A 27,398-nucleotide genomic window follows, 5' to 3' on the forward strand; every position below is an offset into this window, starting at 1 on the left:
ATTTTTTTTAATTTTTATCTGAACCACAAAGAAAAATCATTAAAAGAAAGAAAGAAAGAAAGAAAAATACAAAAAAAAAAGGTAAAAAAATGACTTTTTGAAAAACTGTTCTTTTAATAATAATAAAAAAATGGAGCACAAAAACAAGGTCTCTCAAATTTTGGGAGGCCTGGGTCTTTTTTTAAACATCTGAACCACAAAGAAAAATAAGTAAAAATACAAACAGCCGCACGGTGGTCTAGTGGTTAGCATGTTGGCCACACAGTCACAGTCAGGAGATCGGGAAGATCTGGTTTCGTATCTTCGTTGGGCATTTCTGTGTGGAGTTTGCATGTTCTCCCCGTGCGTGTGTGGGTTTTCTCCGGGTACTCCGGTTTCCTCCCACATTCCAAAAACATGCATGTTAGGTTAATTGGAGTCTCTAAATTGTCCATAGGTATGAATGTGAGTGGGAATGGTTGTTTGTCTATATGTGCCCTGCCATTGGCTGGCGACCAGTCCAGGGTGTGCCCCGCCTGTCGCCCAAAGTCAGCTGGGATAGGCTCCAGCATACCCCCGACCGTAGTGAGGATAAGTGGCACAGAAGATGGATGGATGGAAAATACAAACAAAAAAAAGGTAAAAACAAGGACTGTTTTTTTTCTGAAACAAAGGGAAAGTGTTTTTTTTAATAATTAAAAATTAGAGGACAAAAAGGGGCTAGCTCAAATTTTGAGAGGCCTTTGTTTTTTTTTATCTGAACCACAAAGAAAAATCATTTAAAAAAATACAAACAAAAAAATGTCTTTATTTCTTCTTATCTGAAAGAAAAACTTTTGTTTTTTTGAAGAAAAAAATGGGGGATAAAAAAAGGGGTATCTGAAGCTTTGGGAGGCCTTTCATTTTTATCTGAACCACACAAAAAATAAAACTTTATTTGGTGTTTTTTTTAAACCATAAATATAAAAAAAAATACATTTTGAGAAAGAAAACAGGTTTTTGATACTTTTGTCTTTTCAGCTGAAAAAGAGAAACATTTTGCAATTAAATCACCTTAGCACATTCAGGGGGAATAAATGCAAAAGGATTAAAATTACTTTCAAGAAATGATTACATTAGTTTAACAGCATGAAAATAAATCAAATAAAATGAAATACATGTTTAGAGGAGTTTTAAAGACCTTCTGAATGCGTTCAATTGTGAGAAAAATTAAATGAGATTGAAAATACATTAAACTACTACTCAAATGAAATGTAAGAAATTTAAATCGGATTGACTTTACAGGCAAAATTCTGAAACGTGACATTCAGTAACAGCGGGTATGGAACGGTGCTTTGCATGCACTCATGTCAGGGTCCAGTCAACCTTGGGAAAACCTTGGAGGATTTCCGACCAAAAAGTAAAGCACTCTTATTCCTACACATTTTGAGGGTTTCTTGACATTAAAAAAAGCTATTTTTAAAATAAATACCATCAAAAATAATGGATAATAGAAATGATTTCATTGTAAAAACATAGTACCAGTATACTGTAGGGGTTTTGGTCATTTTTGTACATTCAGCCAGTGCATTGCTCTAGATCAGGGGTCGGGAACCTTTTTGGCTAAGAGAGCCATAAAAGCCACATATTTTAAAATGTATTTCCTTGAGAGCCGGATCATATTTTTTAACACTGAATACAACTAAATGTGGGCATTTTTAAGGGAGACCTCAAAAGTTATTCTTTTTATTAACATTGTTAAACTGAAGCTAACCAATCAGAAATAAAATACTTCTTACCGTTAATGCGACTTCTGGTGCTGCGTGGTTTTGCACCGTAGTCCGAATCCTTTTCTTTTCACCATCTCCGTCCTCAAAAGGGTCGGCGCTACAGAATTAGCGAGCGGACTATTTGATTAAAGGAAGGGAAGTTGACTTTTTGACATCTCAATGATGCGAGTAGGCTTCCGCATTATCCAGGGATAATCGAATTTTGGTGACCCGGAAAATATGGGAAGGACAGCGCTGGCACTGGCTCTGGCCACCCAGTGGATGGATGGACTGAAATGCATAACAAACTTTTAGATTTTGAGCGTTATTTTTAACAATGTGATTTCTGTAATGTACTTTAAAAGGTCAGGGAACAAAAAAACTAAAATACATTTTTAACATGTGAAGATGCAGTCATCAAAAGAGCCACATCTGAGATCCCGACCCCTGCTCTCGATGCAAGACAGTTACGAAGGTCTCCATTTCTCATTGAACATGTTGTGCCAGTCACACGCAAATGATCTGTTTGCACATGAATAAAGGGCCCAGGTTTTATTTCTTTATTTTTTTTATTATTGAGTTTGCAAGATAACAGTCAAACTTTGTGGCATCACACACACACACACACACACACACACACACCGGAAAGTGTTTGTTAGAAATGAAAGTGAGCAGCGTGTCAGTATCAATGTGGCCGTGCTTCCAGAACAGTCTTGGATGATGTCAACAAACACTTCGACCCGATCAATGAGATGAAACATTCACTGCTTGTAACAGCGTGGAGGGTTTTTTTTGTTGTTGTTTTTTAAATGAGGAAGTTGTACTAAAATGCACAAATGAAGCATTCAAATCCAGTACCGTTTGAAATAAATAAGCCTGTAAAGTTCTGCATTTGAGTCCCATTTGCTTTCCTTCATAGACATTTCATGGAACGAAGAAAAGTGGGCCGTGATCTACAGTGAAGAACACAAACATCTTTCCCGCTAACACATGCTAGCGACACATGCTACCGGAAACAATGATGACCAAAATTGAGTACAATCTCGTGAGTTGCAAAAGTAGCGGCGCGTGGCGTCCTCTCGTCTCGCTACAGCGCCACCTATGTGGGCGGGGCGTCCAATCCAGTTCTGAGGCGACACGCTTCCTCTTCTTCCCAGGCTACAAAATGTCCGCTAAAAAAGGCACGCGGCGTTCTCAAAGTCCCGTCAGTCCGTTCTGAGTCGATGAGCGTCGACAAGGAGGCGGCAAAAAAGAAGTTTTTTTTTGTTTTTTGTCACTCATGAGTCAACGAGAGAAGGTTTCCCTGGGTAGAAGTTACTCCGTGGGACACGCGTTGCGATCTTTGCAGCAGAAGTAATGCACCACCACGCCGTTGGGATATCTGGCAAACGCACTGCGAGACAAACACCATTTTTAAACATTTTTTACTGGGAGTTAAACTTGGGCATCGTTTGAATTTGAACGATTCTGGCTCCAATTCAGACTCCTCATTGTTGATTGTGATGCATTTTGAAGTGTGCATGGTTTAAATGAGGGCGCTAACCAAGCGTTCTTGTCCATGAATTGTTTCATGAGATGAACTTAGCAACTTTGCTGTGAATTTCTTCCAGGACTATTTTCAAATATCAAAGCATTCAACTTGAATAGAAACGTTATGAAGTTTATATTTCAGGAGTACACGTCCACAAAAGTTGTTTACTTTTGAAAATGAGTATGCAGTAGGGGTGCTCCGATCCATCAGCCACCGAGCAGTATCGGCCGATTTCTGTGAAAAAGCACGATACGGGCATATGCCGATACTTGCTTTATAACGCCCATCACATCCGCCTATCAGCTCCGCCCCCATTGCAGCATCCAGCCTATAGCGACCGTCTCCCGCCCACTTTCCCTTCACAAAGCCAAAACAAGCATGGCCGCCGTGTGGGACTTGCCTGTCGTCGTGAGAGTGCACCCTGCAAAAGGTGCCATGGAAAATGTCTCGCCGTGGTGGCGCGTTGCGTGGCATTTAGGGGGCGGGCACTTGGCAGGGTGCGGTGAGTTATCGAGGCTCTGGATGTGATCATCGGTCGGGCGGCGGATAATGTAGCGCCCGTGTGCGCGGGAGGCGACAAACAACCGTGACCGGCGAACCCCACTGGCAACACGCGGCAAGCCACCCACACGGGGGGCGACGAGCGGCAGCAACCGGCCACACCGGCGAGCGACGCACCCACATCCAGAGCGAAAGGTACGAGTCTCCCACGGTTTAACAAAACGGCTGTCGGATGAGGAGGGAATTTGGGGATATCAAAGGGAAAAGGGGCCGGTGTTGACAATTGGCTCCAGATGTGAATTTCTTCGGCCACCGATGCAGCCGGCCACAGCCGCCCGTTGCCCCCCATGTGTGGCGCGCAAATGGCGGATAGCCCGAAAAGTGATTGGATTCGATAGACCGGGGGTCCTGCTGGAGCGCAATCAAGCTGATCTCGCATCCAAAGTCTCCTTAAAGAAGGCGCCTGATCCGAAAAAAGTTCCACCAGTGATTTTAAAAAAGTAAGTCAAATATGTTTTTGTCTAAATTCTATGGTTCCTCTCATCGATGTCGGCAGCGTGAAACCCTGATCGGAGCATCCCTAGCATACAGTGTTCCCTCGCTACGTCATGGTTCACCTTTCGCGGACTCGCTGTTTCGTGGCGTCTGCTTTCTGATGAGCTAAGGGAGAACCCACGCATTGTGCTCTGCGTCCTGATTGGCTGAGGGACTGTAGACCATTGTCAGTCAATCTCGTCCGTGTCTTCCTGTGCAGTACACAATGCATCCCGCTTGCCAAATTTACAGAAATGTTCAATCGCTAGCAGTGTGACTCTAAGGTGCTGTATGTTTGCATGTTTTATCCCCGACAACACCCACAATGTCGATGAAACCTTCTGCACCATCAAAGGCACCTGCGGTCGCACCTCAAAGGCACAGCTGGATGCTAACCAGCGCACAAAAAGCAGGACTTCTGGACATGCTGAAGGAAGGTAGACGCTGCGGCTGTAGTGCGCCATTACGGAATAAATGAATCTTCAGTTCGAGGAGGAGGACAATACGACGACAGGAGCGATATGTTTTAATGAGGAGGCGAGGTCGGAGGAGTGAAATGCACGCGAGTCACTTAATTTCTTGTGTCTGATCTTGTAGGTTGATCATTCAAATTCAAATGACGGTCTGATCGCTAAAATGCTAATGCCTGCCTGGAAAGTGTATCAAGTGTACGGTGAGGGGTTTTACATAAAGATAAACAGTATCATAGTTGTACAAAAATATAGTTGGCTACTTTGCAGATTTCACTTATTGCAGGCTATTTTGGGAACTGATCTCCCGTGATAAACGAGGGAACACTGCATTTCTACACAATGAGTGTGTAAACATGAATCATGCTGACCGTGCACCCTCCGATGCATGCTGTCATTGTGTTGCAAATGTTGCACTGAGCCGACTGCTCTTTATTATGAAGTTAAGCCAAACTTGTTAGCCACTTCGTCACTGCCTGCTTCTTCTTTGCTGGTGTTTGCGGCTATATCTCTCAGTCAGCGAAGCGGGCATTGAAAGTAGCAATCAAAATGAAAACATCTGAGCGATCCCGAAAGAATCGGAAAGTTAACCCGGTTCCAATCAACGCTGGAGACTCGATGCCCGGCCCTACTGGCAGTAAATGTTAAACAGAGTCCAAGTCAGTTTTAGATGCAAATGAGGCTGGTTGAGTCAAAAGGTTTGGATTTGTAACTTTAATGTTAGGAACTATTCATTAGGTTAGATGAATGACTGAAGTCAGGAGTGTCCACAATGCAGCCCGCAGCTCCTTTTTTATTGGCCTTATTGGCCTAAAAATGGCACCTGCAAACCAAAATGGACGACTGCCTGCGTGCCTTAAAGTGCAGTTTGATGATTTTCGTGCAATTTTCGCCCGGACACACACGCTTATAAGATTTAGTACGTTTGTGAGGACGTTAACTCCTCCCTAAGCTACAGCCTGATCGTGGTGGAGGAGTATGTGTGTCCCGATGAGCCAAGGAGCTAAGGTCCTGTCCACACGGGAACGTTCCTGAGACTTTTTTTTGTGGCGGGTTGAAAAAAAAAGCCGCGTCCATACTGGGCCTGATTAGTAAATAGCTACATCTGGACGGGAACGCTTTTTAAGGCTCTTTGAGGCTTACGAGACGTAGCATTACTTCTGAGGGTCATTATGGAGTATAAGACAACAAAATATGAGGAGAATGTCAACTTGGACGAGTTATGTCCATTGAAATATTCAGATGTTATGTTGGCTTATCGTCACAGCTCACTTCTGGTCATGTGACGCCGACGAGGTGGCGGTGGGTCAATGACGTCATCACTCTCATATTGCCTGTCTAGAAGGCAACAACAAGCCGGCTCTGGAAGCAGTTTTCAAAAAATAGTTTTGAGGTCACCCAGGACGCCATTCCCGTGTGGATGAGAGGCTGAAACGATGAAAAAGCGTTGCTGTTTTGAGCTGAAAAGGTTTCCGTGTGGATAGCCCCTAAGATACCACAGAATGTATGTGTATATTGACTTTATTCTTGTCAAATCTATGCTGATTTGTTTTTCTTCCATTTTTAATGCTGTTTTTGTTTGTTTTGTTGTGCCATGGGTCAATAACAAAACAGCCACGGGCCGTAAATGGCCGCCAAGCCAAATTTTGGACACCCCTGATCTAACTCAACACCCCTATAGAATGAAACACTGCCTCAAGTCATTTTTTGGCAGCCAGTTGGACACAATGGGACAAAATGTGGCATTTTAGCATCATTTTTAAGCACAATTAAAGTTTTGTCACTCTGGAAAATCTCATTTTTAAGTACATCGTACTCAACACAAACTATTTCTATCGGTCAGAAGAAGTCTTCTTACACACGAGCAAGCTGAAAGACCCAAAGAGACAAAAAGTTTACCTGTTTCCTATTTTCTTCTTGCACACTCTGCACGTCCTCTCTTCCGTGATGACACATTTGACCTGCTGGTGGAAGATGCGTTCCTCCTGCACCTGAAACCAACTATGTTGTGTTATGACTGTGTTGTGTGAAGACTCAGCACACTATTATGTAGACTTGCAAAGTCGCAGGCTGTCTTGCCAGCAAAGGTCCAACAGGAAGTTTTTTGCTAAGACGCTGAGATGATCCACTCACCCTGAGGAACTCGGCCTGCAGCAGACTCTTCAGCACCTGGTTGCAGCGTTTCCTCCGAGCCTTCTCCTCCAGGACGCTCTCCAGGAAGACTCGGATCTCCTTGATCTGAGTGTTGGCTGGCAGCAGGTTGATGGCCTGCAGGGAGACCAAAAAAATGTCAACTTTGGAAAACAACTTCATACGGTTTAGTATGCTTTAGTTCAGGGGTGTGCAAAGTGTAGCAGGGGGCCATTTTTGGACCGCAGCTTTTTTTTTTTTTTTTTTTAATTTGCCCTCAGCATATTAACTCATTCAATAGCAAAGATGCATTCATGTGTTTTTTTTTTTAACCCGAACGCTCGCTCCCAAACACGTATTTACAACTTTTACGTTTTTTTTTGCGCGAGAGGCAAAAAGAGGTGATGATGCAAGTGCACAATAAAAGAGCTGACATTTCAAGCAGTAAAAAGCATAAAAATGGCCGCAAGGTGGCAGAAATGCATTTGATAAGAGCTCGGCATGGCTCTTTTGCAAGTACTGTATTAACACACTCGACAGCAAGGAGGAAGTGAGAGCGCGTGGAGGAGTGTAGCGTCCAGAAGGTTACACATTGTAGGGCAATTTTAACGCATGCACATGCACACGCATCCGCACACATGCACATAAATTGTTATTGATGTAAAACAACTCTTTGTGTTGTTTATGTTGTGGTATAGTTATTTCCATATTTGAACAGTCACAAAAGCAAAAAAATTGTGTCAAAGTTATGCTTGAAATGTATCTTTTCAGAAAAAGCTGTTTTTCCTCCCTTTTTCTGTTGGGACCTGCTATTTTCCTAAAACTTACCAATGTTCTACTGCTGATGACTACAGAATGGGAAAAGGTACAAACAAACTTCTTTTTCTGATGAAAGACAAGACTTTAACCTTTCTTTCGGTAGGTTCCATGTCTATATAGCCATAGAACACAATATTCTGTGTGCCTCGAAAAATCAGTCAAAATCGTCTAAAGTGGCCGCTACTGAAGGGGTTGAATTTTTAAAAATGGCTGGGATTGAATGAGTTAAAACAAACTTTTGAATTATTATTAATGAGAAATTATTAGACATTCCATTAATTTGCTTTGTCAAGTATTAAAACAAAGCTAAGATGTAAATAGTTTGTTCAGATTGCTTGGCAAGTAGAGGAGTGGAGTGGAGTCAGATTATAAGATACTCATCATTTTTTTCCTTTTGTGTAAGAAATACATACTGGAAAACTAAATCAGATGAATCTGATCAAATAACGTACTTGACATCTGACAGCTGTAACAATTTTACAAAAAAATAAGACAAATGAAATACATAAAAACTACATTTTATTTTTGTGACCAACTCAAGCCAGGTGTGCAGCAGCACAGCCTGTCTGCTTTCATTGTAGCTCCCATTGTTACTCAAGGGACATGCCCACACATACAACTTGGAACACTTATCACCTCCTACTCCAAGACATTCAGTTCAATTCAAATGAATATTTGTATTAAGAAATGTAACAGTTATATTTGGCATAATTCAAATGAAAGGGAACTTGACATTTGCGCTGGCTCCTACCATTAAGTAGAGATGATCCCCTGATAATCTACTGTAACAGATTCTCTACCCTTTTCTCCCTATTAGAAAATGTTAAACACAGGAAGCAAAACTATTATTGCTGACACGTGGAGAAGAGGTAGGATTAAGTAAGCTCTGCTTCTTCCTACTTCTTTCCGGACATGTTGAATTGTACATGTAAACGTGATGTACTTCAATGTACCTTCATTTCAGCAAGTTCAAAACAAATCAAGCCATTACCTTCATATGTGACACTTGTTTGTTTGTACAGAACGCGAGACGCAGATGTTTTGCTTCTGTGTCGTCAAAAATAGAACCCAGAAAATGGGTCGAAAAATAAAACGTACAAGTTCCACTGCATTATATACCAAGCATTCCCTTGTGCCGTGTTTTACCTTGGTGGTGTTGAGCTTGCTGTGATGCAGCTCCAGGACTTGCAGGGCAGCCTGGAGGTTGGCCTGCGGCTCCGACATCTCCATCTTGATGGGCCCCAGGCAGTGCACGTCCGGAGGAGACAGGTACATCCGCAGCAGAGACAGATAAACCTGCATGGGGGTGTGGAACAACTCGCTCCTTAGTGGCACTCATTAGTTACACAATATTAGGTACTCCTCAATTTAAACTGAGTGTTATCTTCGTAAGGCAGAACAGTTAGGAATATAAAAATAACAAACCAATTATAAGCTACTCACGTCTTTATTTCCTTCCACGGAGCTGCTGTAATGGCGGTGGCAGTATCTGCAGAGAAAAAAACACCTCATCATTTCCAAAATGTGCGCCAGAGATGATAAACATGCCTGTAATGACTCTGCATTAACTGTGTTTGTGTGTGTGTGTGTGTGTGTGTGTGTGTGTGTGCACTCACTCTTCAGCCATGCGCGTGTCTTTCAGGATGTGCACGTAGATGAAGAGCGCCTGCTCGTGTTTTCCCATCCGACCCAGAAGCAGGGCCCTCTCCTCCAGCAGACCTGGCAGGAATAACATAAGGTCAAGGTGTGCAAGCTCCACCCCTCAGTACTTGAACAATGTATGGACAAATGTTTTGGGACACACCTTATAAATCAGTTTGAGCCACATTCCACAGGTAACGACTGCATTTACATATGAAAACTGGGCCATTTTGGCCCCTCTCTGGTATTTGTAGGGCGGGAGGCCAAATTGGCCCCTTCTTCGAAGTTCTAGTGTTAAAGGGTGGACTGGTCCCCTTAATTATCCATGACTCTTTTTCATCTTAGCGAGACATTTTGGACATTTGTAGGCTTCCAACTTTGTGGGAACACCGTCTAGGTCAGTTGTCCTCAATAGGCCGCCCACAGGATACATCATTCGTTAATGGCGCCACCCATGACGAACTAGCTCGCAGCTCAGCCTCATTTCCGGAAGTGACGTCATCGGAGTGACATCTCTCAGCTAAGGCTGAGTAAACAAACGCTTCTTGAGGTAGATCGTCAACTTGGTTCAGTATATATTTTTCATCAAAATAGTAGCCATGCTAAAATATTGTGATGCTGCTGGATGTTCACAGTTTCCAAGTGACACTGTTAGCTTGTTTTCTTTTCCAAAAGCAGAAGGTTTAAGAGAACAATGAATGAAGCAAGTGATCATTTCACTGATGACTGCTTTGCAGGAACAAGTTTACAGGAAGCATTTGGCTTGAAAGTATAGCATAAACGCATTTTGAAAAAGGATACTATTCCACCGGTTCACAGGAAAAAAAACAAGACAACAAAGAACGACCACTACGTACATGTCTTCTAAACACTATTCCACAATAGCGACAAAGCTGCCAAGCATTATACATGTTAAATACAATTTTTTTGACAGAGATATGTCTACTGTGGTGGCGGGGGCGGCGGCGAACATTCATCCTCGACGTGTGGCCACAATTACAATGAAAGAGGCTGGAAAAACCTCTATACGCTCATTAAGAACCCGATTTAAAACAATAATTGAAAGATAAGCAACTCCAGAGTAATTTAAACTTACCATTCTAGTACCAGTCGTATTGAAGGCGACCAGTCTTCATCTCCATGTCGTAACACTTTAGGCGCCAGAGTTTTTTTCAGTTTTGACATTACTGTTTCAAAAGGTTGTACAGTAGTACCTCGCATAACGTAAACCTCCTTTTACATAAATTCCACTGAACGTAAAGAATTTATGTAAAGTTTTTGCATCGTATTATGGAAGAAATTCCACATAACATAAAGCGGCAAGTCGGTGCAAGCGACAGAGAGACTAACAGAGTACACTTGGTGACGCCTTCTGACGCTTCACGCTCTCATTGGCTGATTATCGGGGCACCGCCTACGCTCTTATCTCATTGGCTGATTATCAGGGGACCGCCTACGCTCTCATCTCATTGGCTGACTTATCCAGCGCGTCCGTGTGTTTGTGTGAGAGACATGCTGCTCCCTTCAACTCCCTTCCTCATCTTAGTCGCCCTTAAACTAGTTCGCACGCATTGAAATCTCTTCTTAATTTTTTACTTTTCTTTGTGTTAAAATTACCGTAGTCATGGGCCCTAAACCAAGTGGAAGTGATAAGAAAAAAAGGGAAAAGTTGTCGATAGAAACCAAGCAGGAAATTATACTCCTTCCTCAACTTGCGTGCTCCTGATCAAGACATCTCGTGAACGGTAAGATTGTTTTTGTTTTTCAGTTTATTCACTGACAGTAATCTTACTTATTACCTTATTTTATATTGGAATGTTACTCTACTATGTTTATGCTCACGTTTTCTTATATTTTCCCACCATATTTGGTGGACTTTGAATATTTTGAAGGGCCAAAGGGGTGAGTTTGGGAAGATCTTGGAACGGATTCGGCTATTTACATGTTTTTTACGCTTCGTACAACATAAAAACCCTACAACATAAAGGTTCTCAGAACGGATTATTTACGTTGTAGGGGCGTCTACTGTAGTTTGAAAATGGTTAGAGATAAAGGCATACTGTAAATGAGAAAAACCATCAGTATGACCCAAAGTTTGTAATGGCAGTAAATTCACTCACTTCTTCCTCTTCGAAAACTATTGATACATCGCTAAACCCGAATTTATTTAAACTAACACAGCGCTATCAACTCCAAAAAAAAAAAAACACTGAAAATTGGACATTTAACAGCGACTGAACTACAAAATACAGCAAATGTGTGTTTACTTTGTCAGGAAGTGAATGCTGTTTCGAGGGAATATAACCTGCACAGGCACTTTCAGACAAAACATCACAACTTTGGATACACGCAAATACAAAGCTTACATAGCTTACCATCAAAAGGAAAGTCACTGATGAGTCGCGCTGGTTCATAACTGCTGGATATGTCCAAAAAGGACAGTAGCTTGTTCCTAAACTCTCCCAGTTCACCTTTCTCCGTCCCTGCAGCAACGGCAGCAACTCCTGAAATCAAAAAGACAAGACTTTAACACACATTTTAGCAGTTTATCGAATATATAATCCATTGTTAATTTAGATGGAATAAGAACAATTCATCGGAATTGGAAATAAATTGAAAGCACCACAAATTAGACTTTATGTTTGGCTTCCTCTGAGCCACAGACCTTCTGGCAGCGAGTTGAGGTACTGCTTCATCAGGCTTTGGACCCTCTCCAGGTAGAGCTGGATGAGTGTGTTGTGAAATTGCGGGCCCGTGTCATCCCACACATAGATGATGTGCTCCAAATATGGAATGGCCAGCTCCTTGAAGCCCTCCTTCAGGAAGTTGAGCACCTTGTCTCTGGGCAACGTCTCCACCTCGGTCAGGTCCTCTGTGAAGATCTGAGGAAAAGATCACTGTATGATTCCAAGCAATAAATGTCATTTAAGGTTACAAATGTCATCAAAAGAACAGCAAACAACGCAACGTACCTTCAACCCATCTTCAGGACAGATCTTTAGGACCCAGGGAGAAAATTCGAAGATCATTCCCAGATTCTCAACTCCTGTGTGTGGGGAAAAAAAATATCAAGCACCAAACAAAACACATATGTTAGGTACGTCTCCACAATCAACTTATGTAGCTATGTGAGGATCAGTACAGGACATCAGCAACCCATGGTGTTCAAATGTTTTCACATTACAGTGGATCACCACACATCCCTTATTCAGCATTGACGGCCCCTACAATTTTGCTGATTTTTGGTCCAAAAAGTAATTTTCTACATTTTTTCACCCCAAAGTAGGCAGGTTTTTTCCCCAGCAGAAAACACATCACATTTGCCCAAGGCCAGTAATTATTTACTGACATAACAGAGGTAAAATATAGACAATACACTTAAAACAAAAAAAGAAAAAAGACCACAGTTAATGTTTGTCTTGCTTTGCTGATCATGTTTTCGGTCAAGTGTCAAAATTTCACACACAGTGGTCCTTGAAAGTACCATAGTTGCTGTGAGACGCAAAAATGAAACATATACAATTTCTACACCGTGACCCAAATTCTATCTGTTCCTTGATCATCTTAATATTATCATTCATGAGTGGTCAGTACCTTTTATACGTTAAAATGTGTTTCGTAAGCGTGTGAGGCATACTGAAGAGAGATGGGAGAGGGTTCTGGAGCTGAACCTAGTCCAATCATGACAACAGACACTTTTATTTCAAATGTAAATCTGAAATCGGAGGAAAATGTCAACATCAAGCAAACAGGAGGGTTTGGAAAAAGGAAAGGGGAGCGAGCAGTCAGTATAAAAATAGACATTTTTATGGGCGTCTCAACTACTCCTTTTTTGCCATTTACTGGTGGTCAGGGAATGGAAGTACAGTCATCCCTCACAATATTGGGGTTCCATTACTACTCCCTCCCTATAGGTTTTTTTTTCACAAATGTATGAACAAATGATCTGTTTTGTGGTAAGACTATGGTCTATTATTAGTCAAAACATAATGAAATACAAGTGATATTTAGTGTTCTGGTCACTAGGCGGCAATAAAAACATTGAGACATCACTAGCGGTGTAATGATTCATTTTAATAACGATTTGATTCATATCACGATTCGTGGTTGCCGATACGATTTAAAGGACGATACTGGTTCATATAGAGCAATACGATCAGAAACGATTCAGTAACTTTTTAGCCAAAAATTCAAACAGTCTGACTGTGAAATAAATACTGGACAGACGTTTCCTAGATCCCCGTTGTTTTTAGTAAGGGAATAAATTGTGGCGATAAATAAACAAGTAAACAACAATTACCAGTAATGGCAAATTCATTCACATTTTATTTGAATAAAGTGCAATCACCACTTCAGGCTGGATTAACAGGTTAAATTAAATCAAGTCTGTGATTAATTTGATCTGATAAAACATGACTTGAACTTTAATTTGATACCTCATTCACTTCTCTACCCCAAGTATTAAAGACGTTTGAGCAAATTTCATACCGGGAAACAGTGCCTTCGGTTCCCATTGCTTTAACATTGAGTCAAAACAAAAGCTGCGATCGACCCACGGACCTTGGCAAGTATAACCGTACTACAATACATAGTAACTTATCTGTGACGTTTGTTTTAAAAGTCAACAGAGAAGGCATTTATATTCATATTTTGATGATCAAAAAGTCCATGGAAGAAAACCAAGTGTCATCATTTTCATCTAGGCCATGCAGGAGCACGCTGTATTTGTTTCCACGGCACACAACAAATTGCATGTACATAGTAAATATCGCACCATCAGATTTTAAAATTACATCTGCAAATAGATAAAGTGAATTTATATCCTACACACCTTTAATCTTGTCCTAAAGCTCCAATCCATGACTTTCAAAGCTTTAAAGTTGGACTTAACTTTCGAAGCACTGGTATGACTCGATGTGGTCCTCTCCCGGTGCATTTTGTCGTGTTGCTGTGGTATTTTAGTTTTGATTTCATTTCATACAAACAGCGAGCGGCTTATTTAGAACATGTCCCTTTTTGCAAAAGCCAACGTTTCCGCACACTGACTGCCATCCGCCATGCTATGTTGTGTTGTGTTGTCTGCTGCCGCGTGGCCATGACATTTCCTAGTATTGATGCGATCGATTGATATATGTCATCCGGAATGGCAACTTGCTGAACACAGATCGATGTAGTTGGATCATTCGTTACACCCCTAGACATTACGCCCTCCCTGACCGCTTGAGCTCCCTCTGGTGGCCGTGCAGCCACCATGGCAGCCATTGGCCAATGCACTGCTCTGCTGGAAATGCATAATGGGGAAGTAGTTATTATATATATATATATTTTTTTTTAAACTTGGTATTGGTCATGTATATTTCTTAGGTATAACTTTTGAGTGTTAAGTTGCTGTGTGATGAGTTTAGCGTTCTTTGTAAGATGACACCATGAGTCAGACCGTTATATTGAGTAATGACCTCTTGTGATTTCCGATGGGTTGACAAGCTCATCATGAGTTCCTTTATAGCTCGTGATTGGCTCCTGCCAAAGAAAGAGCTACCATTTCCTCACTGACTTGAGAGCGGCACAGTATTTAAACGATAAGGAGTAGTTCTGAGATATAGGCGATGTCACAAGATTACAACATGGTCATAAATTATCCGCACCGCTGTATAAGCCGCAGGGTTCAAAGTTTAAGAAAAAAGTATCGGCTTATACACTGTAAATTACGGTATTCCATCGTTTGCCTGTCCTGGACATTAGACAACTTTGGCTTCTGGCCGTATACTGGATGTGTATAAAGTAGCCTGGATGAAACCGCTTCATAGTGCACACTTCAGCGAGAAGGATTACGTTCCTACACGCCCAAGACAGAGGAAAGAAACAGATCGGCTCTTCAAGGTAAGAACTAGCTATACTCATTTGGAAAGCAGTCAAAATAAGATGGGGAAAAAAGTGACTCACATCTACAGCCATCCCTCTGCTCTCCCTCCGCCAGTTCTAACTCCACCCGACAAAGTTCAGCATCCGTGTATTCCTGTTCATACAGGTATCCCTTTGGCTTTGTGCTAAAAGAAATGTTGCCATCACTTGTTTCATAGTGAGACATGTTTACTTTCACTATCCCAGCAGTAAACAATACGAAACGTGATGGAAATGTGCCCAACAGTTGACAGCTGGTGGTAGCATGCAGTGATACCAACAAGACAAATAGCGCAGAACGATTGAGAAGTCAGATTTTTTTTTTGAGGAGGCATTTTTGTGATGCAAATGTATTTCTTGAACGCATATTGAACCTTCAACTCGGCTCACAGGATGGGCGGGGGGGGGGGGGGGGGGGGGGGGGGGGGGGGGGGGGCACGGTTGATGCACTACACCGCTGATGGCGATGTCATACAACTTCATGTCAAAAAATCTGAACTATCCCTTTAACACTGCATGAAGTCAGCCATGGCATGTCCAACTGTTAAAAAAGGCCTCACATTCCGTGTGGAAGTGGTAAGTTTTTGGCTTATGACGTTTAGAAGAAATAAATGAGGCTAACTGGTTAGCTTGCTAGCTAGCGAACGTCTGGAGTACCTGCAGCATACGAGTTGTTAAAAGGTGGCTGTACTGTAAATGACATTGGTGGGGCCCCCTATGTATTGTGTTCAAAAGGCTTTGGAAGACATGCTGGCATACAAGTATTACAGGCATCCTCAAAGTTTTAGAACCATTAGAGAAATGGTCACTGACTTGTGGCCAATTAGTTGCTAAGTCAGACCCTTGTCCCTTAAAAGGCATTTTGCCAGATGGCTGCCATGTTTTTTTTTCTTGGCTCAAATTTTACACATACATGTGCTTGTCAGTCTCCTGAAAGGTGTGTACCAAATTTTGTGGTGATTGAGATAAAGTCCTCAATTTACGGTGGGTGTTTTGTATAGCGTGCACTGAACTGTGCGTGACATTTCAAGTCAATCCAAGTTATGCGGTTCAATAACAGCACCGCCATGTGGTGTATGGTCAGAATATTAATAGCACAGGCAACACAATGGAGGTGCATGTTTTTGATTATCACTCTTTTGTGTGCAATGGTTCAAGAGTAGAAGAGTTCTGTTTTCAGATGGCTGTAAATATAAAGTACAGTACATTTGCTGACATGCTAAACTTTACAGTCAATCGATGTTTTCTGAAGAGTACCCTCCCCCACCACCACCACACACACACACACACACACACACACACACACAATCCCACCAACAAATCAACCACAAGATGCAGAAATAAGTTGGACACAGAGACTAATTGGGACGTGGCAGTGGAATCTCGGAAGCTCACCAAGCCTCTGGAGGTACTGCACGGTGCGCTCGTGGCCCTTCAGAGGGGAGTTGGCCTTGGTAGACTGATCCAGCAGAACCTGCAGAGCTGAGAGAGGGGCAAAACCAGGGGCCTCATTTATAAAAGGAACGACAAAATACATAGCACTATTTCACAATGTATAACCCTTCCTCTAATTCCACATAAACAGTATTGTGTATTTGTTTGTTAGAGCCAAAATGTCTAAATACTGTGATGCCTCAACACTGTGTACTTCAAATTTCACTATCAGTTTTCCCAAAATATATTAATTAATAAATCATGCTGTTTCGTGGTTGAATATGGGCTATTATTACTCCAAATATATATATATATAAGCAAATGTTACTTTTTTTTTTTTTTGCTTAAATTAATCATTTTCAAGCATAAAAATGGCTAAATGAAGGCATTCAGAAGACGCATTCAATGACATTGTGATGATATGTAGTATTCTACACTGGTCCCTCGGTGTCAGTCATGTAACTGTAATGTTCAGTGAGACGCGCAAGCACCAGACTTCATCTCCAGAAAAATGTGGTTTTATTGCAGGTTTGAATGATCTCACAACAGGCACATAATCCCTTAAAAAAAACACAGGCTACTGTTGAAGCTGTAACCCACGCCAAGCTTACTCTGAACCCCCGACGTCACTGTAGACCAATTGAGAAAACAGGAGAGTCTTTATCTTAGTGCGAACAACGGAGGATCAGTGTATCAGGAGAAAGGCATCAGCTTCACCTATGTGCTTTAGAAAAAAGGTGAGATTTGAGTTTACTTTAAAAGAGAGAGAGGCTGTCTGCCCCTCGGATTGATTCGGGAGATGGTTCAGAAGAGCCCGATAACTAAAAGGCTCTACCTGCTACTCTACTTCAAACAATTCTAGGAGTCGCAAGTAAGTGGAAATTGTGGGATGACACCGGGACAATTAACTGCAAGTGGGATTTATAATGAGGAGACTGCATACAAGTGTGTGCTGCATGCTTTTATAGATCCAAATATCGTCTCCTGTAGGTAGAATCTGAGGTTTGTGAGTATGTTTTTGGGATGTTTTGAGGCCCCCGGTGAGGAAGAAGGTAAAAGATGTGACATGGAGGAGAAGCAAACGTCATCTAATCTAATCCATCTAATTGGAATCGGATAGGCTGAGAAAGGTACGCGGGAGGCATGACATCACATGATCGCGGCACAGGAGGGTGATCATTGGACAACAGCCACGACAGAAAAGCAAGATGCTCAGAAGCTGTGGCCAGAAAGTAAACACCATGTAGTGAAAGTGCTGTTGCTGGCGAAGGGAAAACCCCCTGTGAGATTAATCAGATCCCAATTCACTCAGAACCATGGCTTCCATTCAAACACAAAAGCTGGCATCTATTAGCATGAGTCAATGTCACATCGACCATTACAAATAGACAAATTAGAAGCAGACATCACTCTCTCACTCTTATTAGGCACAGTGGCACACATCCAATACAAAGCCTGCATGATGCCTGGTAGTCGTACACCACTGCAAACTATAATTGGCATAATAAACAGACCTCTGCCACGGCTTCACAGTCAGTATTTGGATACCTCTCTGACAGCGTCAATCCAAAGTGAGCATTACTATGTTACCAGTCATTATAAATGCTCTTGTACTGGATGACGTGAGATGATGTCACCGGTGTTATGGTGTTGTGAGCATTGTACCTTTCTGGTGCAGGCCCTTCTTCTCATAGAGGATAATGAGCTCGCTGTACTTGTGTGCCTTCTTCAGGACATACTCGCTCTCTTCGATGTGGCAATGATTGTTCTCCAGGCGCAGGAGAGGCGACACCAAGGCCACGTTGGTCTGCATGAGGGAGGTCGAGAGCAGATCGACACAATCAGCACAAAAACCTTACGGCTGTGTTTATGAGTGCAGTGTGTTTCTACGTCCCCCAACGCACCCACCAGACGACTTCACTTATTACCTCACAGTGTGTTTGTTGTCTGCATAATCTGATGCAGAGTCATGATACAAAGTTGCAGTGCCTTCTGATTAGACAGGGCCTCTAAAGGAAAGCACCTGGCCGCAGCAAAGCCACTTTGAGGAACATTCAAACGGCCATGCTGCTCATTCAACCCAATCATCCTGCGGGGGAACTGTCTGATTCTGTCTTGTTTGCATTTATTTGACCTCAAACTAAGCCCACAAATTACTAGCGGGACCACTAAATGATGAAGGTTCACTGCCAGGTTTTGCTTCCAGCTACTGGGAGTGTTTCCAACGTTACGTCTACTAACAGGCCACAACATTAGGTACACTTGCACCAGTCGCTTGCACTAACCTTCCACTGACATACTACAAGTATGTGCCTTTGCTAATACTCGTTTACAATGACATAGGCAACATTCATGCCCATCCCTAATGTTCTTTATTTTCCGCCAGTCATGCAGCTGTAAACCAAAAGCAACAGAATGAAAAACAGCAACAGCATATGACAGCATAGCGACGCAGAATGACAGCGCAGATCATGTGTTGCATCGCTATTTGTCCACAGATTAGATTTGTGCAATTTCATATTTACTACAGTTGTTTTTAGTTAACTTTTTATAGGGCTACCAAACAACGCACTAACAGCAGTAACTCATTTATTTCATTAATTACGTTATGGTAAGTAACACAAGTGCATCACGGCAAGCCACACCTCTTTTATGACTACAGGAGGAGGCAGCGTAGCCTGCCCCCAATGTCACACAAAGTCAGACACTCTTTTATAACTTTATTCTGACTTGAACACATCAGTAGAAGTGCAATTCCAACTCTAGATATGTATCTCCAACTCAATCCATAAACAACACTCCCCCACACTCGCTCGACGTGCATTCACGGACAATGCCAACATCACAACATCTGCACTATGTGTGTGCGTGGTCTACATAAACAGAAAGACAAAGAAAAACAATAAGTGGTTATTTTTTATCACTTATCACTCTCAAAGTAACTCACTCTTGATGTAAAACAATCATTCAATTCATTTATTATATGTACAGCTGATACTGTATATCACTTATTGTAGTGTTGAGGGGAGTTGCTGGTGTTGCCCAGCATACCTTGCGGGCACCTTCAAAATACAGTGACAGTTTTACCGGTTGTCAGTGCACAGCTGTTGTTTTAATACGCATATGTTAGTGGTAGTTTGTTTAATTATTGTATTTAATCTGTTTATTACTGAATTTTATATGTCCTTCATGTGTTCTGTGTACAGTGTGAGTGAGTTAGGTGTTTAGGTCTAAGTTCCGACTTGCATCGCCATCGGAGGAATGGAACTACATACTCGTCTTGTATTGATACGGGCCAGATTTTCATCTACTCTTACCATAGTTTGATCAAACAACACCAGTGCAGCACCGCTAGATTTTTGCACATTTTGGGTCCAAATCAATCACAATTTTGAAATATAAGCCCATCACTACTGGCCACAAAACAAAACAGAACAATTTATGATGCCAGGCACATGAATGTTAACTTAAGCCTTGTTTGTAGTTGTAAACTATAACAAGATAAACTACAGTATATAACAAATATCATCAATAATAAGACGGGCTGCTCTGCATTGCAGGCATACCTATAACTACTGCCACCTATGACTGTGTTCATGCAATGTCTCTTTAATGTACCAGCTGCTAAACTAGTTTGCAGATAAGTTAATACCATCAGATAAGGATGCTTAACAGTGTTGGAGTGCTTACGTACGTGCAGGTAACATTTCAGCAGGGTGGTGTCGATGATCTGCAGGAGCTTCTTGCGGCTCTTAATGGTGGGCGTGCCCTCCATGAGCGGCGACGTGGTGGATGGGTCAGAGTCGTTGAGCTGCTTCACCAGGTGGCTGCGTTTCTGTGAAGAACACAACAACGTGACTCTGATGCTGCCACTACTATAACCATTGCACACACTCAGGTATGGCCACAAAGGCAGACCTGGGTGAGGTAATCGATGAGAGCAAGGTGAGCCTTCTCCAGTTCTGCTCCAGACAGTGCTGGCAGAGGGTTGGGGTAGTGCAGCTGCTTGCGGTAATCTAACGGCAGAAGGTCTGGGTACAGGCCAATCACGTGTGTGGGATCTGTGGGATGAAAGGACGTATTTGTGAAGTAGCAAAAGATTTGACCACTAAGACATTGTAAAAACATAGATATGAAATACAATGCCAGTCACAAGTTTGCAGTCACTATGTCATTCAATTCAATGAGGTCTTGCGTCCAAATTTTTGACTAGTACTGTAAATGTGACCACATTCACATCAGATTATGCCCCTATAAATGATGAACACAAAGAGAATGCAGCTTCAACTTGATTTTGATCTAGCCCCTTTTCGGCCTGAAAAAACAACCTTAAGAGAAGACAAGAGCCCTGACCTGTGCCGAGTTTGGCGAAAACCTGCATGGAGTCATCAAATCTCTTCTGACAGAACAGGTTGAATGCATAAAGGTTCTGGATGTGATGAATCTGTTGCTTCTTGTCGCCGTCTGAATCATCTTTCATCTTCTGGTAGAATGAAAAAAAGAAACAAACAATTCTTGCAGTATCCTCAGTTTATTTATCAGCTTTCAGCCACTCACATGATGGCTGACATTCCAAAGAAATGTCCCTGAATAGCTTACTTTGCTCAAATCAGCAGATTTTACTCAATGTCTAGAGTAGACTAAATTAAAAAAAAAACGGTCCACTCACTGCCAGCTGGAGAGCAAGTTCAAACTGTTTGTCCTGAAGGAGCTGCCGGATCTGCGTGGCTATGGACACGGGCACCAGGCGCCACACAAAGTGGTTGCTGGCTACATACACGATATTTGGCCTGACGAAGAAAAACAAAGATATGATATTATCCTTCATTTGTAAGATGACCCAAAATGAGGCAAAAAAGTTTAGTAATCTGTCTTATTGCACCAAAATTAATCAGTGTGAGCATCTTAACATAAATGTTGTAAAAGATATAAACAAGAAATGCTGACTGCAGATAACCACATTGTATTCCCTCATATATTTGTAAAAGAATCAGGTTCTACTTGTAATACGTAGGTCAGCTCAAATAAAACTGAACTGAAAATGTGTCATACTTAATAAGCCAGTAATCCATGTTACAATCTCAAGTACCTGCACAAATAGGGATGACCCAATACCCCCCTTTTTTTAACAAATGTTTCAACTATATTGAAACATTGAATCTTTTTTTCCCACATTATAAAATTATGACTTTATCCAATAGTCTGATTTCATTCTTGGCATATAACTTTTTTCCCCAACCAAATTTTCAAAAAATGACTTTATTCTTTGTTGTTTCTTATATAAGACCTTTAAAAAAAGACTCCTTTTTTCTTTGATATTTCAACTTTGGTTCTAAAATATATTTTTTCCTCATATTACATTTTTATTGTTGTAAAATTATGACTTTTTGAAAGACTGCCTATAACTTAAGTAATTTGAGGCCATGTCCCCACAAATACGGATTCAGTGGAACCTCAATTAACGCAATTAATCCGTTGCAGAAGATCCGAAACGTACTGTAACCGAATCACCAAATACTATTATAGTTTTACATGCACAAAACAATCAGAAATGCATATAAATGACAAATTAAAGAAATAAATTAACATTCATCATCATTTTTACGTTGACTGTTAACAAAGACCAGCAGGATCCACAGGGACACCACCTTTGTGTTTTGCTATGAGTTATTTCTCTAATTTAATAGGATCACCTTTATCAAAGTGCCGACACTTGCAACTTTCTTTGGCTCCATTGTGGGTTATTTTGCAGCCGTGCTCAATAACAAAAGCAGAGACTTGTGGTGTAACTTTGTTAGTTAGCAAAGAACTTCAGCGTCAAACGCTGATGATGTCATAGGCGGGCGATGGCGGTGGGCGAAATGACTTCCGGTTTCCATGCTAACAGGGACGTTTTGTGATTAAAAATACGTTGGCAACACAGTTGGACTCACATAGTGTATTAATAACACAACAAGACGTGTCATATTTTGAAATGTAGGCAAACAGAAGCTAAATGTTTGTGTAAATTTTCAACTTAAACCAAAAAAAAATACGCTAACCAGGGCGTACCCTAACCGAGTTTCCCCTATATTTTTTTAAAAAGTACATTTTTGTGTACATTTTGGCCACACACAAACAAAGGTTTATCTCCTTAAAAACTGAACTTCTGGAAAAATACTGCTCAGTGTTTGTGTGTGGATGAGTAAAACTGAGCTTTTTGGTTTGTGTCATAGGAAATATGTGACATTATCCTTATTTAACAACAGAACATGTAGTTATTGACTTATAGGTATTGGTTGAGGAGGAGGTACCACTCAGGTGGCTGAGTGGTTAGCAGTTAGTTGGGTTTCCAAAAACATGCATGTTAGGTTACTTGGAGACTCTAAATTGTCCATAGGTATGAACGTGAGCATGAATGATTGTCTATATGTGCTCTGCGATTGGCTGGCGACCAGGGTGTACCCCGCCTCTCGCCCGAAGTCAGCTGGGATAGGCTCCAGCATACCCCCACGACACTAATTAGGATAAGCAGCACAAATGGATGGATGGATCATTCATGTCTCCTGGGCTACATGTAACTGCAATGATTTTGAAAATAATGTACATATCACTGTACAGCTCATACTGTATATCACTTGTTGTAGTGTTGAAGGGAGTTGCTGGTGCTGGATGTGCTGGAGTTGCCCAGCATACCTTGCGGGCACCTTCTAAATACAGTGACAGTTTACGTGGTTGTTAGTGCACAGTTGTTGTTTCAATACGCATATGTTAGTGGTAGTTTGTTTACGTTATGTGTTAACTTACTGTATTGTGTTCGTACTGTGAGTAAGGTAGACGGTCTGCGTAGTGACCCCCTGTCCGTTTGCAATGCGTTGTCAAGCTAGTTGCTGGCTATCGCTTGCAATAAAAGAGCAATTGTCTTAAGAAAGCTTAAGTAATGACAAGCTACACAGACAGTCCTATTACGTGTTGATGGGCGAGGGCGAACAGGTAGAGCAACATATCAAAAAAAAGAAAAAAAAGGTAAGGTCAAATCTATTTGTGGCGGTCCAAATGTATTTGTAGCGGACCACCACAAATAAATTAATGTATGGGAAACACTGAACACAAGTCTGAATCCAATACATCCAGATTGTTCAGGTACTTTAGGGGCCAGTGTTCTGGAGGTGCAGCTCACCCTGCCGACGTGACGAAACGAGGTCTCTGCAGCTCCACGCTCTGCACCAGCAGCCTGGGCTCCAAGGTCCTGATCTCCACGTAGCGGGGCAGCACTGCGATGATGTATGGAGGCTGGTGCTCTGGGGGTGTGAGTGCACGTCAGCCAGAGCCAAATACTACCAAAACATTAGGTATTGGATAACATATTGCCACCTTGCTAAAAAAAATTGCCTTGTCATTTATTAATGCTGTTCAGAAAACACAAAAACCTGAGCCACATGCCTAAATCAAACTTTTGACATAGGCCGCATACAAGTGTAGAATCTGTTATACTGAGGATGTAAGTGATTTTACCAGACGCGGGCAGCATCATAAGATGTTGATTTAGTTAAAAATAAAAAAGTCATTTTTGTCAAAAATGACTTTGGCAATTATTTTAACAAAGTGCCAATTGGACAATATTCTGCTGCTTCTTACCCATCGCTATGGGGATATCCGTCCAATTCAGGGCACACTTCTGGGTGCATACCCCCTCTTCGTTGAGGACCACAGTGAGGTCGTCCTGTCCGACGGCAACCTTCCCATCAGCCAGCGGGGCGACCAGCGGCTCCAACTGTTTCCCTGTGGGGAAGAGTTCCTTGATGGAGCCACGACCATCCATCTGGAAACATAAATCACTTTTTTACAACTTTATTGCCTTATTTGGAGTGCATGAGAAAGTGAAATGGAAAACATACATTGACAATCATACTGCACAACACAGAACCAACAGAACCAATGTTGTAATAGTGGCGAGAAGCAAACAGCTTAACCCAAATTAGCGGCTGATTGAGTTCATTGTAAACAACAGTACGCAAGCATAACGCATATGACTTTTACGGCAACGGCTGAGTAGCAACATTTTAAAGCGCATGCAGAGCTAGACAAAGCTGCTGGATGCTGACCACTCATGATGATACTTCGAATGCAGTTGCTGTCATTCCGTGGAGTTAAGAAAAACTTTGCCAGGACATTGCCTACAGCCACAGCTGTAAATGCCAATGTTTTATGGAAAACAAAAGGTACATTTGTTTGGACAAATATCGTGATGATAACAAATATAGCTCATAAGAGTTTAATTTAAGTGCTGATACCTAGCAACTTCCATGGTTTCCTTGATAATAACTTACATGATAGCATTGTACTGCCGAAAAAATTAACTGTTATCAGCTAGTTTTGTTGTCATTGTTGTATTTGGCCAAACAAAAGTATCTTTAGTTGTATCAGGCATTAAAGTGAAAAAGAAACCGAAGAAACAAGGGTGGTCTAATCATTTTTTCCATGACTGTAGATGATTGAACGTGCGTACCCGAATAAGGTAATAGTCTCTTTTGAAGCCGACACAGATGGAGTTCTCGCACCACGCCATGGACTTGGGAATATCTGGAGCACCAAAGTCGCCCTGACAGACAAAACATAAGAAAGACATTAGGGGGGTGGGGGATGATGGTTGGAGACAATATCTATGAATGCTGTAGTGTGATGAGTGAGTAAGTGAGGTATTTTGTTTTGTGTTACCTGCAGTTCATGGAACTCTCTGTCTTTCCAGTAATAAAGCTGGAGTTTCTTTTTCACAGCAACACACATTCTCAGTGTTTCCTCTCCTGAGCTGCTTTGCTGGAAACAATGGAACCAATGACAGGACAGACAAGTTAAAAAGAGGATTTTGGATTTAGATCATGTGCCACTTCTGTGTTCTGTGCAAAAGGCACCATTACGACTATTGACTAGCGGTGTGTCCTTTTATTCTTGGCTCTGGTAGAAATGACAGACAAATAGCTGACTGAGAAGGCCGGCATCTTATTTTAAGTGCTATTAAACCAACCTGCAGGTCACATGCGAACAGCGTGGCTCCTTTTGCTTTGGACAACACGGTGATCTGCTGAAAAGTCAGGAGGTCATGCACATGGATGTTGTTCTCTGCAGGACAATGTTAAGAAATTTGTCGAGTTAATAAACCAAACTACACAACAGGAGAACTGAAGTTTTAAAATTATGTTGTTTTTTTTGGGGGGGGGAAGCTTACCCAGAAGACTGACGAGTATTTTGTACTGTGAGACAACATAAAGCTGCGGAAGAAGAAAAGGTTTGTAAATGGAGATCAAGATAGCATTATAATACATCCAACCATCATTACCTGCTGGATCTTCTTTGAAAAGTTCTTGTTAGATTTTTCTAGTGTCACTTCAAAAAGGTTGGTGGCTAAGAGCAAAAAAAAAAAAGATTCTTCAATGATTTTTATTGAATTGACACGTTAACGTTGGGGGAGTCTTAACGCTCAAAATAATAATCTTCATACCCTGGTATCTTCATACCTGCGTCTTTTTTGATTCTATACAGAAGGAGATGCCCGGGCTTGGTTCCGACAAGCAGCCAGTCCTCTGTGTGAACAAAGATGACACTTCAAGAATATATTTAACAATTACAGTCCGGCTCCAAACGCAACCTAAGCACCTTGTCCATTTACTTGATTACAGCTAGCATCTTATCTCATAATGCAGGCGTAGTTGTGGAGGTTAAACTCACCCCAGGCCGCCAGACAGTCAATCTGGAGAGGAAGTTTTTCCAAAATAGGTACCGGCTCATAGGCGTCATGCATCTTGACTCAAACTTCTGATTTCTGAGCGGACCAATCTTTGGTTTTTGAGCCCACCTTGATTTGGCACTTGTCAGATATAGCTGACCTGCGGCTGGTGACGCAATCACGGTGGTGCCCTCATCAACCTAACCGGAGCAATTCACAAACACGAAGAAGTCTCTCACTGTAAATTTCTGCTAAGAGTATGGAGCAACGATTCACCTGACAACCAAGTATATCCACAACCAAAACAGCTGAGTGTAAGCTTGCTAGCTAAGAAGTTGCCATGGTATGAACACCGATTTTAAACATCCCATTCGCCTACTCCACACAAGTTGATCGACGAACCCCGTCCGGGGACTTATTCTGCCAAAAAACACGACTGCGAGCCCAATTAAAAGTCACATTTCAGACAAAAGAGACGCGATTTTAACGTTAGCTTGCCATATTAGCTTCCAGCTACTTCCTGCCTTTCGTTAACGTACAGGAACTGCGCGAGGCAAGACAAGCACGTGACTCACGTCATCTCGCTCACGAGGAGCGAATTAAAGGTGCAGTGAGGACATTTTACGTAGATACACTGAATTGATTTAAATTACATCATTTTTGTGAGGTAGCGAGTGAACTGAAACAAACTATCAGTCAGGTGATTTGTACTTGTTGATAGCTTTTCTTAAGATGTGAAAAAAATTCTGTAAAGTCTCGCGATAAACGACGGAAGCCGGTTCATCCAAAATACTAAAAGGTAAACAAAGCACAAAATGTACAAAATGCACAATGTCTGGGATTTTTTTTTTTAGCAAAACATTAAACTTTGAACTGTCACCTGTATGGCGAAATAGCATTTGGTTGCTACATATATCAAAAACAAAACCCACACAATTTAAATCTTTCCTTAAAAACATTTATTTGCTGGACATTTTGCTGCAAAAAAGCCAAATATCAGCTACACA

At 41.7% G+C, this 27,398-nt stretch overlaps 1 protein-coding gene across 4 annotated transcripts; it reads right to left on the bottom strand.

Annotated features, from left to right (window-relative positions):
• vps39 (VPS39 subunit of HOPS complex) lies at positions 1-27,010 on the bottom strand. Of its 4 annotated transcripts, none has more exons than XM_054797243.1 (24): positions 26,394-27,009; positions 26,183-26,248; positions 26,005-26,069; positions 25,894-25,936; positions 25,693-25,787; positions 25,386-25,484; positions 25,177-25,269; positions 24,306-24,489; positions 23,848-23,968; positions 21,358-21,478; positions 21,042-21,171; positions 20,607-20,749; positions 20,383-20,523; positions 18,354-18,495; positions 16,650-16,736; positions 12,326-12,399; positions 12,019-12,235; positions 11,729-11,857; positions 9,329-9,431; positions 9,156-9,201; positions 8,859-9,008; positions 6,897-7,031; positions 6,663-6,754; positions 1-999 (listed from the first exon to the last, which is right to left on the bottom strand). In XM_054797243.1, exons 1-24 carry the CDS (start codon positions 26,464-26,466, stop codon positions 996-998), a joined length of 2,553 nt encoding a protein of 850 aa, XP_054653218.1. In that variant the 5' UTR covers positions 26,467-27,009; the 3' UTR covers positions 1-995. The 4 variants fall into 4 exon arrangements, with proteins under 4 accessions (XP_054653218.1, XP_054653217.1, XP_054653219.1 ...); XM_054797242.1 differs by lacking the exon at positions 1-999 and adding an exon at positions 1,042-3,120 and having other exon boundaries at positions 21,042-21,168; positions 26,394-27,010; XM_054797244.1 differs by lacking the exon at positions 1-999 and adding an exon at positions 1,042-3,120 and having other exon boundaries at positions 26,167-26,248; positions 26,394-26,458.
• Positions 27,011-27,398: the final 388 nt, after the last annotated feature.

The sequence above is a fragment of the Dunckerocampus dactyliophorus genome, chromosome 13, assembly GCF_027744805.1.
Source record: "Dunckerocampus dactyliophorus isolate RoL2022-P2 chromosome 13, RoL_Ddac_1.1, whole genome shotgun sequence".
Lineage (NCBI taxonomy): Eukaryota > Metazoa > Chordata > Actinopteri > Syngnathiformes > Syngnathidae > Dunckerocampus > Dunckerocampus dactyliophorus.

Excerpts from the sequence above, each read along its gene's own strand:
- vps39 (XM_054797241.1), bottom strand. The coding sequence starts at position 26,466 with ATGCATGACGCCTATGAGCCGGTACCTATTTTGGAAAAACTTCCTCTC. Across the intron at positions 16,737-18,353 it reads GAAGGGCCTGCACCAGAAAG|CTCTGCAGGTTCTGCTGGAT; the intron begins GTACAATGCTCA and ends CCCCTCTCTCAG. Across the intron at positions 9,432-11,728 it reads CAGTGACTTTCCTTTTGATG|GTCTGCTGGAGGAGAGGGCC; the intron begins GTAAGCTATGTA and ends TATTCCTGCCAG.